Raw genomic sequence first — 14,646 nt, forward strand, 5'->3', positions numbered from 1 at the left:
TTGTCTTGCCATGATGATCTGTAGAGCAGCCATAATGTCAGATTTGGAGGGTGCAGCTAAGGTGGGAGTAGAGTGAAGGTGAGCGGAGGGTTGAGAAGTGGTAGCAACAACGGTGTTGGAAGGAATAGGCATTGTAGAGATGGATGGAATAAAAGCAAAAGAGGATGATACAGAGGTAGGGGACTGATTGCTTTTCAGCAAGTGTACTGAATCGTTGCAAGTAATAATAAAACGGTAGTACCGAGTGTCGAACTCAAGGATTGCATTTTACTATTGAATTATATTTAGTTACTAAAATTGAACAAAAAGTTCCCAAGTTGATTGAAATGATAATTAAAATTGATCTTTTATAAATTGAGAAAAATGCCAGGGATGAGATTCACTTCGAATCCAACCTTGGTGTCTAATTTGATCCTAGTAATTGAATTCCTTTATTGAATTATTACCGAATTCTCTTTATTATTCTTGCCCTAATGTCTTAGTGACAGAACCTTTAATTCCAAAGTAACCCATAATTCCTTAGTGGATTTCAGATTAGAACTAAGCATTACCGTATAGAAATTCTCTTGTAAATTATTGCTTTGCAACTAATTTAATTGGTTTCATGACCTGCACCTATGTCTAGACTACAAATTCATGAATTTCTCATCTCAAGCATTTGTAAAGTCCACTTCCGTTTCAAAATACAAATCGTAGAATATTTTAGTGTTGATCAAGCAATAAAAAGCATTAAGTACAGAGATGAGAAAAATAATTCAATAAACTCATTCATATAACTAGAAATCAAATCATAAAAATAAGGGTTTCATCTTGTTACACTCATCCCTAACAAATAGGGTTTAGTTACTCATGACAGAAATAAAAGAGATAAAGATTAGAGAAGAATTACAAGAATGATTCATGAATGATTCTTGATAAAACTGCTCCAATGATGTTAGAAACGACCGTCTTTGAGTTTCTATCCTAGGGCACAAGTCTCCCAACTTCCCAATAGTCAAAAAGATCCATAAAACAGTAAAAATATGCGTTTATATGGTTGCTGGTGCGGGTCGCGCGCCCCAGGCGCGCTTGGACGCGCTTCAGTGCGTTTGGACAGTAGCAGATGCTGGAAAAAGTGCTTGGCTTGCGCTTGGGCGCGCATCGACAGTGGCGAATGTTGGGAAAAAGCGTTTGGCTTGCGCTTGGGCGCGCTCCAGCGCTCAGCATCTTTTGTCCGGCATATATTGCATTTTTCTCCTCTTTCGAGTCTGCATTGGGTTCCGGTGTCTTCATGAAAGTTGTAGCTATGGATCGTAGCTTTCATTTGCACTTGGTTTGACTCCAATTGAACATCTAAAACTCCAGATATGGCTGAAATACTCTACATATGTCATGTTGATTTCTCACCAAAATTCAGCACTGCACTAAAACAAATCGCAATGTAAATTACGACAAATTCCTACTTAATCAACGAAATAAAAACACAAAACATTTTATCAACTCAAAGAACAAAAATCAACAAAATATATCAAATAAATCCTTAATTTAACTAATGATTGAGGATAAATAAGACTAAAATAGTGGAAAAATATGCATATGATGTAGAGTCATGACCCTATCATCCTCCCTATGAATACCTAATGTCTTATTTGTTCCTACCTTGAATTGCAATCTTATCTCTTTCAGTAAATTAACAAAATCACATTCATGTGTCGTTGTGTTTTATCCAACCCACTGTGTTTTTCAGGATATACATACCAAGGAGAAGATTGACAGTGGTAGATATAGTGAACGGTTGTATAATCTTGAAAAAAATTCAGAAATCCATAAAGGAGCATTGGTTCATCTTGCAAGTGATCACATACAAGATAAAAATAAAAAAGACATTTGGCTATGGCATAGACGATTGGGGCATCCCTATTTTAGTTATCTAAAAAAATTATTTCCATTGTTGTTTCATAAATGCAATATTTCAGATTTTCTTTGTGAAACTTGTGTAATTAAAAAAAGTCGTCGTGCTAGTTTTCCCTTAAGTATTAACAAAACAAATTTTCCTTTTTCTTTGGTACACATATATTAGAGTGATGATTGTAATGGGAAAAAATTTCCACATTCTACACATAATGGGAAAAAATGGTTTACTAGTTTTGTTGATGATTGTACACGGGTAACCTGGGTATATTTGCTTCAACATAAAAGTGATGTGTATGATGTGTTTTGCTTCTTTCATATAATAATAGTAACACAATTTAACACATGTATTAAGGCAATTAGATCAGACAATGGAGGGGAATATTTTAAGAAAGAATTAAAAGATTTTTTTGAACTTTAAAGGCATTTTGCATCAATCAACATGTCATTATTCCCCCCAACAAAATGGAGTGGCCGAGAGGAAAAATAGACACATATTAGAGTGACAAGAACACTCCTAATTGATGGTAATGTTCCATCTCATTTATGGGGCAAGGCTGTGAATTATGTAGTTTACTTAATTAATTGAACCACCTTTAGTGTGCATAACTTTAGAAGACCTCTAGATGTTTTATCTGATCATTGTGTTCTCCCTTCCATCATTCATTTACTACCTCATGTTTTTGGATGTGTTATATATATTCTCTTACACACACATCAACGTACACAACTTGAAAAATAGGCTCTTAAATGTGTCTTTGTTGGGTATGGATCAACTAAAAAAGGTTATCGTGCTTATCATCCATCATCTAATTTTTTTTTTATATTTCTATGGATGTAACTTTTCATGAAGATAACCTTTTTTATGTTGATTCTACACTTCAAGGGGGAATGAAAAAGAAGTGCAACAACATAATGTTAGTATGTTTGACTTATTTTGTGAAGATAGATTATCTTGTGAGGATCACTCTACAGGTAATGAATCAATCTCAAATATGGACACATCACCTTCAAATAATACAGTTTCCCCTGACCATAATCAACTAGCTCAATCTTCTCCACAATATCAAGTTGACTCTCTAGAGGTATTCCATGATTCTATTCTTGATAATACAAGTTGACTCTCCAGAGGTATTCCCTGATCAAGTTGACTCTCCAGAGGTATTCCCGGAAATTGATTCCCTTTTTCATGAAAATTGATCATGAAATTGACCCTTGTTTGCATGATGCCACCAAAACACCTAACATTGAATCTACTATTGTCCAATATAATCTTCCACCTCGTTCTAATTGTGGTCAACCTCTCGTTAGATATGAACCATACCCAAAGTTAAATATCTCATTAGCAATTATGTGTAATCTCACAAGTTATCTAAGTCATATGCATCATTTTTATCTCAATTATCGTCAATTTCTATTCCTAGTAATGCACATGAAGCTTTAGCAGATCCTAGATGGACTGAACCGATGGTTGAGGAGGTGACAATTTTAGAAAAAAAACAACACTTGGGATCTTGTGACGTTACCTAAAGGGAAGAAACATGTGGGGTGCAGATGGGTTTATACAATTAAACACATAGCTGATGGAACTATTGAGAGGTATAAAGCACGACTAGTGGCTAAAGGTTACACTCAATCTTATGGTGTAGATTATCAAGAGACATTTACGCCGATAGCCAAGCTCAACACTGTGAGAATACTTTTTTCACTAGCAGCAAACCAAGATTGGCCTATTCTACAATTTGATGTGAAAAATGCTTTCCTACATGGAGAAATTTTAGAAGAAATTTATATGGATTTACCACTAGGTATGATAGATTCAAATGAGATAAAGGTTTGCAAGTTAAGAAAGGCTCTATATGGATTTAAACAATCACCAAGAACATGGTTTGGTAAGTTCACTAAGTCTATGAAGGCTTTTGGCTATAAAACAAGTAACTCTAATCACACCTTATTTTTGAAGAAAGGAAAAGGTAAAATTACAACCTTGATTATATATGTAGATGATATGATTGTTACAGGAAATGACCAAGATGAGATTTCTAGTTTGCAAAAGTACATTGCTTCTGAATTTGAGATGAAGCAACTTGGAAACCTCAAATATTTCTTGGGTATTGAAGTGGCTAGATCAAAACATGGTATTTTTCTATGCCAAAGAAAGTATAGTCTTGATTTACTATATGAAACTGGACTGCTTAGGTGTAAACACGTTGATACCCCAATTGAACAAAATCATACGCTATTTTCAGTGCCAAAATTCAGCCAGCATAGATAAAGGAAGATACTAGAGGCTGGTGGGTAAACTAATTTACTTGTCTCATACACGGCCATATATTACATATGCAGTAAATGTCATTAGTCAATTAATGCATGATCCACAAGAAGCTCATATGGATGTTTTTGAAAGTATTTTGAGATATTTGAAGTCCACTCTTGGAAAAGGAATTTTATTCACAAATCATGGAAACTTGAAGGTGGAGAGGTATACCGACGCTGATTGGGCAGGGTCAAAAAATGATAGAAGGTCTATGGTTACTTCACATTCGTAGGGGGAATCTTGTAACTTGGAGGAGTAAAAAAACAACCGGCAGTAGCAAGGTCTAGTGATGAAGCAGAGTTTAGAGGCATGGCACTGGGAGTTTGTGAACTTTTATGGATACAGAGTGTTCTATCATATTTGGGTTTTGAACCAAGGGAGAATATGACTTTGTATTGTGACAATACATCAATAATTGTAATTGCTCACAATCCTGTGCAACATGATAGAACAAAACATGTAGAAATTGATAGATATTTCATCAAAGAGAAACTTGAAGCTCAAATTATTTCTTTTCCCTTTGTAAGATCTGAGTTACAGTTAGCTGATGTTCTCACTAAAGGAGTGGAAAGTAGGGTGTTCAATGAATCTTTATTCAAGTATGGAATGTGTGATATTCATGCACCAACTTGAGCAGGGGTGTTAAGATAAGTCAAAGATTGTATTAGTTAAATTAAGTAAGAAAATATTGTGTGAGCTATAAATAATTTATTTGTACAACTATGTAATTACTTTGTGCAGTTGGTCATTCCCTTAATAGAAGAGGAATTATAGGGACTCTTTTGTATATAGGATCATGCTCAATGAATAATATATCAGAATCATTACTTTGAAACTTTTATATGGTTCACCATTTTCAGCAACAAGAGTGCATTCGTAGTTAGTGTTGCATATCTAGACTTCTTCCGATACCTCAATTCATGCGGGGATATGCATGGGATGTTGCTGCTCTTACTTATCTCTACGATAATCTCCGCGTAGCGAGTATGCATCAGACCAGAACAATTTATAGGTATATAACGCAATTGCAAGTAAACTTTATGGTTGTTTATTATGTTAATAATTTCTATTATTAATTATAAACTAATTAAGTGTTATTATATATGTGCATGCGTAGGTCTATGAGCATTTCCCAATATGTGTAGATTGTTGTAGACTCTCTCCTAGTTATGTTGAGGACTACCTTAGAACACTTAGATGGAAGCCAAAAAGGGGATAAGGGTTTGGTTCTTCCATTTAGGAAAGCTCTTAGCGAGATTGACATTGATGAGGCATGTTGGACACTATATGAGGAGCATCGAGTGAAACAATTGTTTGAAAAGGTTTCTTTATTTAGAGGGTGAATATGTTAGGGTCCGAAGATGTATGCTCATCTGCCAGACTGGGTATTGCGTCAATCACTCATGTCCAAACCATTTCTAGCTCATTGTTAGAGATAGTGGGTCAATCGACCACACCAGATGAAATAGACATAATGTTTACGCAGTACGTTGTGCATGTAATGGATGCTGGCGCAATTGTACAAGGACCTGTAGACTGCTCGAACGATTACATATAATGGTTTTGCAAAATTTCTCATTCATACATCATTCGTAGAAAACTAGTTCATGAAGATCCTTCGGTTGCAAAACCTGCTGTTGATGCTGCCAATGAAGTAGTTGACATAGCGATGTATTAATTTCAATTTATTACATAACAAAATTAATTAGTCATCTATTATTTTAATTAAATTATTTAATGTAATTTTTAATGCAGCGTCGAACAATACAAATTGCAGAAAAGTTTATTGGTCGACAACTAGTATTATCTGATGGCATCACATTTGTCAATGAGTTAATTTTGATGGTGCAAACTCATAGTGTGGTGGTAGAGATTGGACAAACCATATTGTAGGAGAAATAGAGGGGCTTAGGCTTTATTTAGTGACCAACTTGGATACATATTACTTTTGGAATATTTTGTGTAATACTGATTTGATATTTTATAACAACCGCAATAATTGAATTTAGACAATATTAAATATCAATTATTTAATTTACAATATGTTCATTTATAGTGCATGGAAATATCTGCAACCAATGTCGTATGAGACCATTGTAAATAAACTTCCACAGTCGTGCTTCTTCATTGTTATATTTTTTCCACAAATTACTTGCTGGTAGTATAAGAGAATTTGACTTTAAATAAACTTGTTAAAATCAATAATTTATTAAACATAAAAAAGTTGTTAAACGTAAATTAAATATCACAATTAATACCTGCACGAAATGACAGTTCTTAACAAATGCAATAAATATCATACGATGATCTCTAACATAGATGTTGGTGGTGGACATCCAAGTTAAATTTCAAAGCAATCACATATTTCATTTCTGGAAGTGTCATCCAATTATCTATAATTGCAACGTGTTAAACATATACACTATGTATAAGTTGTTGAACAAAATTTTCTCCACCATATATTCTTGAAGCTCTATCACACACTCTTGACGAATGAATGCCCAAGAGTTATCACCCATTTCAAGTAAACCTGCAACTGCATGATATCCACAATTACCATTATCGCCGACGTCAATAATATCATCTATAAATTTATGAATTTCAACTGGCAACCAATCGTTGAAGAGAAGAACTCTTGGTTGTTGAACCTTGTTGACTGATGGTTGAGGTGTGAGCTTTTTGACTAATGATCGAGGTTGATGTAGTTTATTAAATGTTACAGTGCTACATGCATTTGTGTCACTGCATCGAACACTTGCATTCACATACTCCCACAAAGATGGATCATGTTGGTTGATTTATCTCTTTTTGATACCTTACTTTTGCCTTTTTTGGGTGCACCCTTTGTTTTAACCTTGTCAATATGTGGACACATCGACGTAGTGGATGAATACGCGATCTCTCGTAATTTGCCTTTAAATACAATATGTTACTATGTCGATGAACCTTTTGAGTTATGCTATTTTCAAATGATGCTATTATCTTACTGTGTTGTAATACAATCATGCTATTGATTGTTTTCCAAACACTGCATATATCACCTATATTGTCTTGTAATATCCTTTTCAAACTCCAATGCGCCGACTCAACCCTTTGTGTTGTGGTGTTCCCAAAGTGCATAACTCTATTTGTCCACGCCCCAACAAATCTTCATTGTGAGGAATTAACCACTGCTCATGTACATAATTATAAAAAATAGAACTACTACAAACTCCTTCAAAGATAACCAACTTAATGTAGTACTGAGCTTCATAATAACTTTTTTGAAAACATAGTCATCTTGCACTTCGCTTTGACATTTTTGCATACATGAAGCAAACATAATAAATTGACTTCTTTCGAAAAAACATATTGAATTGTGTTTATCAAAGCAAGGTCTCTATCAATAGCGATTACTTCAACTTCACCACTTGTAATCTGTTCTTTCAATAGATGTAATAATAATGACATTTGATACCTACATGTATTGATTATGTGTTATCCATAATCAATACTATGTAAAAATTATTTACAAGAGTGATAGTGTCTAGATGGACCTAAAATATGTCTCTCAACTCATCTGAACCTTCTACCTTTCTATATCGATAGACGTATTTCTCGCATTCCATCAATGTCAAAAGATGTTGCATTTCTATTCTATTACCTCTAAGTGATGAACAATATGTTTGACGTACATTGTAAACTTGTTTTATTGTCGTCAAACTTTCAACATTATGAACCTTTAATGTCATCATTATGTTTGTTGGTTTGATCATGTTATTCGTCATATCACCAAGTACAACTTTCTCTTCCTAAGACAATCGACCTAAGAAGAACGACAAGTCAGTTTTTTGGTCAATTTGTGGTTATGGACACCACATATTACATGCAGATACCATTTATTACCAACACTTGATGGTGTTTCTCTCAATCTAAATGAGCATTCACATTTTCTTGTCCAAGTACTCCTCATAGGTTTTGAATTCTTCCAATGTCTATATTTACCGCTTCTTTCACAACCAAGAATTAATTTTGTCTTTGTTCTTGGTCGTGTTGTTGCAGTTTCAGATCTAAAAATGACAATGACAATTTCATTTTTCCTTCCAACATTTCTAGCTCATTTCAAGAAATCATCTCGCGTAACATCATGCTGGTGCTAAACACGTCAGTCAAATCAACCATAACAGGTTCACCTCCGTTGTTCATAGCGTCTTCAATTTTGGGTTCAACACCATCATTCATTACATCAAAAACATGTTCCAAACCATCATACATTTCGTCAAAATCATATTCCAAACCATCATGCATTACCTCAAAATCAAGTTCCAAATCTTCATACATTTTGTCATTGTTGTCTCCCCCTTGGTCCATTTATCTGCATCCAAAAATGTACATATAAAAAATTCAAGATTATGCAATACTCATACATGAACTAATTGACGTACACTTACTTGATTCAGGATTATGCAATACTCATGCATGAACTCAATTCATGTACATTTACGTGAATTGAAATCAAGTAAGTGTACGCGAACTCACTTAGCGTACGTGAACTTGTTTCACTGAGATGACTGGTATGTGAACTGTACGTGAATTGAGTTCACGTACCAATCATCTCAATTCACATACGCTTACTTGATTTCAATTCACGTAAACGTATGTGAATTGAGTTCACGTACCCCTGTGAGTCTCAAACTCCATTAGACACAATCTTAAATCATGTAGGTTCACGTGAACTTAATTCACGTATTGCTTGATATTTTTACAATTTTACAATGTACGTGAATTCAGTTCACGTAAGGCTACAACGTATGTGAACTCAGTTCACGTACAATCCCCAGCTTTTGAAAAATAAATACGAATTCAAAAACTGAACAGTAAAAATACCTTCTTGGGTCACTTTAACCAAGTGAAAACTGATAGGGTGTAAGTTAAGAGTGAATGATGTGAGTTTCGAATGATTGTGAATTATGGACGATTTTGTGACATGTAAGTTGAGGTTTAGAACGATGATGAAAGGATAAATGAAGTGAAAAAATAATAAATATGCAAGGACCTTTTGAATATTTTGGTTAAAAAAAGAGGAATGTGAGTAGCATTTTTGTTAGTTTTTTTACTTAAACAATAAAACTTAATAAGTTAATCACCTAATTATTATTATTTTTTAAAAATTAAAAATAATCACCCAATCATTTTTTATTTTTTGATCTGAATAATCCAATCTTACACTATGTACTATAGGAGTATTTCAATCGTTTGGATCTCACGTTCACCCCCAAAATTGAATCGACGGAACATTCGCAATCTTTCTAGGGTTCAGTGACTCTTCGATTTCCCGCTGCCCAAATTTCTCATTCTCTTTCTTTCCTCATCCCAATTCCTAAGGTAAAGTCTTCTTCCCAATTCTTTTCAATTTCCCTCACTTCACTACATGTCTGTGTTTTCATGCATGTTATTTATTTGTATAATATGTGTTAGATAGAGTTCAGTGTGATTTTATTGATAAATTTTTAATCGTTTTTGAATAGAAGGAAAAAGGGTTTGTGTAGAAATGGATGAGGAAGAACATATGAATGAGGTTCTGAAAAATTCTGTTGGAATTTCTGGCTCTGAAGCTGAAAACAAAAGTGATAAGAACATGGAAATAAGTGATTCTTTGGACGAAGTGAAAATGGTGGAAAAAAGTTCTTTGCTAGAAACTAGTATTGTCAACACGGATTTGCAATTGGAAGTTGGTTTGGAGTTGACTGATACGGTTTCGATTTCGGAGGAAGAGGGAGTAAGAGGAACGGTTCATGATGAGAGTCTCAATGGAAGCATTGAGATTGATAGAAGAGGTATAATTTCATTCTGTGAAACTTTGTATATAGTAAAGGTTGTCTTGTTATGTGTATGCTTTTCTACATGGAACATCGTTGAATTGTGCTACGTGGAAACCCCTATATATGAATTTCTGTATGCAAGTTTCTCTTCTGTTTGTTCTTCTTGTTTTCTATTGTAATTTGCATGATGTAGTTGTATTGTAATTTGTATCAGTGGTGTTTGAGAATCTGTGTGAAATATCTTGTAACCGGGATATGATGCATTAAATTTTGCTATTAATTGCAATTGAGATTTTTACGTTTCATATCAAGCTAATAGAGCAACAGGTCTCTAATTTCAGTAAAAACATTATTTTGACAGCCACATAATTCATATCCCTCCTGTAAGGTTGGAAATCTTACACACACATGTTTTTTATTGACATACCGGGACATACAGCATTATTTTTTTATTTTAAATTTCGTATCCCATATCTGTACCTATGCGTCATAGTACCGCAGTCTGTTTCATTTATATGACATATTGTTGTTTCAGGTACTAAAAGAGCCCGGATTACTGTTGATGATGAAAACCAGCCTTCAGTTCATTTCATATATAAATCCCTAACAAGGTTTGTGGTATTTCCCCTTTCTACAAGTTGTTCTGAAAAAATTCAAAACATGGGACATTATCAATGCCCCAAAATCAAGATGTATTTGTTGATTTTTTTGTATTATTATTATTATTAATATTATAATAACAATAATAATAATAATATAATGTCCAACCTTGCAGTTTGTTTTTCATTGATTGAGATTTTGATTTGAGTTTGGATATTTTTTAGAGCAAGTAAAAAGAAGCTTGAGGAATTACTACAGCAATGGTCCCATTGGCACGCCAAACATGTTTCCTCATCAAATGTAAGGCCAATGGTTTTAAATTTTTCATAGTGAAAGTAGATTTCCCTTAGGAGTAAATAAGCCAGTAAATAGAGGATAGTGAAAAAAATAATATCACAATAAAATAGGAAAAAGAAATGAAATGTGAAGAAAGATATTAAATGAAGTTGGAATCAGCTCAGTTATCGTTGTTGATCTGTAATCCAAATAATTACAATGATTGACTTCTCTTTGAAAAATAGTACCATTAGAGGTGAGGGTGCTTTCAGTTTCAAATCAAGCATGAAAGATCCTTAGATTTTTGGTGTATTGTCAGTTGCAATTTTTGCTGTTTAATTTCCCAATGATAATAGAAGTGGAAAATGGATTTTCTCCTCAGGATCCTAGCGAAGTGTTGGAATCTGGTGAGGAGACGTTTTTTCCTGCTCTATGTGTTGGACATGAAACGACATCTGCTGTGGTGAGTATCCTTGGTTCGTTTTTGTGAACCTGCAAAACTGCAGGCTTGTGAACCTTTGAATTCATCTTGGAAAGTTTTCTTAATCTCTAATTTCAAGGATTAGGATTGCTGGAGTTGTTCTTTCTTGGATATTCCAATATCTTTTATGCTCCTAATCTGATTTATCCAAGAAAAAAGATTTGTTGTTCCTCTACTGCAATTATGTACACTTTGTTGTAGTCATAGCGGTAGTGTTTTGTTAGTCATAGGGGTAGTGTTTACAGTAAACATTACAGTGTGAAGCATGAATATGCTGCATTTTGTAATATTTCTTTCATATACTATTAATATTATCTTTTGTGTAACTCTTGTTCAAGTTTGATATGCACTCTATCATTTTTATGTTTTTCACTTGGCATGCATGCTGCATTTTTCTAAGTGCCTTCATTTCTATCTTCTAATAAGTGCATTTTATGAGATTTCTGGGGTAGTTTTTAGAAGCTATTTGTTGGAAATGATGTTGAAAACCATAGAGCTAGTTGGTTTGAATTGAAAAAATAAGGAAGTCCCATATGGCTTGGGCTAAGTGGTGTGTCAAGAATTAGAATAAAATTATATTTATTGAAATTGAAATATATTGGTAATACATCAGATATATTTATACTAGATTAATAAACAACCAAATCCTACTAGTACTCATATATAACTGAATCCCTACTAGTACTCCTATATAACTGAATCCCTACTAGTATTCCTATTCAACTGAATCCCTACTAGTACTTCTATTCAACTGAATCCCTATACTTGAGGGATATTAAATAGAAACAAATTTTGACACTCCCCCTCAAGCTGGTGAATAGGTGTTCTCCATTCTCAGCTTGAATACAATTCTTTCAAAGTTGCTACTGTTGAGCTCTTTAGTTAGAAAATTTGCAAGGTTGTCATGGGAGGAATTATATGGAGTGCAAATTAGGCCAAAAAGAAATCTCAAGTTGCTGCAACGAAGGCAGCAAAAAGGGCCACAATAAAGGTGGCTAAGAAATTGAAATCGCAATGAAGACGAAAACCGCAATGAAGGCGGCAAAAAGGGCCACAACGAAAGGTGGCTAAGAAATAGAAACCGCAATGAAGGCGACAAAAGGACCACAATAAAGTGCGGTAGTTTTATGCGGAAGCAAGGACCACAATGAAAGTGCCATTCGAAAACTCAATGGATCATAGTTTGGGACTCGTCTCATAGCTGTTGACTGGGTATTGAGGATGATGTCGAGCATGTTGACAAACAATCTGATCATGGAGATGATAGTGATACCGATGGCGTCGTAGTGGAAGATGTTCCTTCTGAAGATGATTTTGACAAGGAAGCATATATTGCAAGAAAGGTTCCGGATGCAAATAGTAAAGCATCTAAGGAGTCTGACAAGGTTTCAGGTGTTTCTAAGCCTGAAACTTTTGGTCCTGAACATCGGTCGATAGTGGAGTTTGCTCTTGATAATGTTCAAGCATTGAAACTTCGGATTTGATGACAATAAAGAACATGACAAGTCGACAAAGGATTTGATGCTGAATTCTTATAGTGCTCAAGGTGAAAGTAGTAATAGTCAATCTTCACAATCTGAAGACGATAACCAAGCTGAATCTGAAATGGCGAATGAACAAGGTACTAGTGATTCTGGCCCATCTGTTCCCCCACCTAATGACCCGGTGATTCTACTCCTGTCACTCAAACACTCCCTCCTCCTATTGACAAAATGTCCAGGCGGCAATGGTACAACACTCCCCCTCAAGCTAAAGCTTAACTTTAGCTTGCTACAAGAAAACAATGTTTTGCTCCACAAAATAATAAAAAAGATGGAAAGGCAACTCAGAGATGCATTTGAAGTCGGAGAAAATTGCTATAAATATAGCCTAGCCAAATAGCCTGATTGATCATCAGTCTGAGAGAAATTCATGGCAAGCAATTGAACAAAGCAAGCTCCGTTCTTCTAAAAGACTGCATTTGGAAGCTTCAAAACAATAATATTGAAGACTAAAAATATTTAAACTTGAATATGTTTCAAGGGGAGAGCGGCATGCTTTAGGGAGATAAAGGCACGACCGGTACATCACATCATTAAAAGACTTGCAGAGGGGGACCGGAGACAGGTGCATGCATTCTCACGCAATAATGTAAGAACAAAAAAAAAACAGGAATAGCAGGTGAAGCTCCAACACCACAACTGCTTAACCTCCTTTTAGACTCAATTGCACCATAAACACTCATAATAATATACACATTCTACAGAAAGATTCCTTTCCAATCACAGTTGACTCTGTATTCTCAAAACTGGAGCCATGTTGCTATAAAAACACCATGCAAGAATGAATGATGGGAAACCATCTTATGGCAAAAAGAATGGGTAACAATTATAGACCACCAAACCGGAAAAATCTTGTTCCCAAAAAGTGCAAGACACCAACTGCCAACCCAGATGCAATGAAGAAATGATGGACTGTGATGCAGCAAAGAGATGAAAACTACGAAGAAAGGATGGATTGTAAAGCAAGTTGTTGTTGTGGTTGCAAAGATGACCAAGTGGAGGCAAGGGTAGCGGGCGGTAGTGTTTGCTGGAGCTGTCTGAGTAAACTCACCATTCGGCCAGCTGTTTGTTCTGTTGCAAGATCTTTACCAGCACATAAATCCTCAGCAAACACCGAGACAATTTTGGGAAGGTATTGATTGTTTGGGCCTAACAACTCACTGTCAGACCTTTCCGCCATTGAACAAAGTTGATCGTGAACAACTTTTGCCTCAATCAAATCACTTTTTATTGGCAGACAGTTCAACCATGCTGGAACTACTTGAGCAGAATCAATACTGTCCCGGTGAAATTGGCAAATTTTTCCCAGAGCAGAAACTGCATTGTCATATGCCATTACATTATCTGAATGAAGTGCATTAGGATGTTGGATCACAACATTTAACCTCGATATGGAATTGGTTGAATCAACTGAAGAGAACGAGATAAATACAAGTTATTTCTCAAGTTATATACCAGAAGTTTGAGAATATGTTCCTGGAGGTGCAAGATACATTGTTTGAGGAAACTTTTCAATACCTAGAGAATCAAATGGAGATTGTTGGCGAAAGTGTTAAGAAGTTATATTCAGATGTCATGCAAGAAATACTTCCTCAATCTTCATTTTCAGCCCCTGTAATGTCTGTAGAACAATATACTGGTGCTGGATTAACAAAGAAGTCATTTCAAGCTTCCAGGAAAATAACTATTAGGGCTTACACCAAGCAATCAACTGAGAACTCGAGTGTCAATCACGATATC

At 34.9% G+C, this 14,646-nt stretch overlaps 1 protein-coding gene across 2 annotated transcripts in view; it reads left to right on the forward strand.

Moving 5' to 3' along the window:
* The first annotated feature begins 9,412 nt into the window (after nucleotides 1-9,412).
* Nucleotides 9,413-14,646, forward strand: part of LOC101500938 (uncharacterized) — a 13,435-nt gene continuing 8,201 nt past the window's right edge. The window contains exons 1-5 of one of the 2 annotated variants that reach the window (XM_004514380.4): nucleotides 9,413-9,571; nucleotides 9,718-10,023; nucleotides 10,544-10,619; nucleotides 10,833-10,908; nucleotides 11,267-11,347. In XM_004514380.4, coding sequence (XP_004514437.1) covers nucleotides 9,738-10,023; nucleotides 10,544-10,619; nucleotides 10,833-10,908; nucleotides 11,267-11,347 — 519 coding nt within the window. In that variant the 5' untranslated portion in view covers nucleotides 9,413-9,571; nucleotides 9,718-9,737. Of the gene's footprint in view, nucleotides 9,572-9,714; nucleotides 10,024-10,543; nucleotides 10,620-10,832; nucleotides 10,909-11,266; nucleotides 11,348-14,646 lie in introns of both variants that reach the window. The other variant, XM_004514379.4, reaches the window with a different exon arrangement.

This window comes from Cicer arietinum, chromosome 2 (genome assembly GCF_000331145.2).
Source record: "Cicer arietinum cultivar CDC Frontier isolate Library 1 chromosome 2, Cicar.CDCFrontier_v2.0, whole genome shotgun sequence".
Taxonomy (NCBI): Eukaryota; Viridiplantae; Streptophyta; class Magnoliopsida; order Fabales; family Fabaceae; genus Cicer; species Cicer arietinum.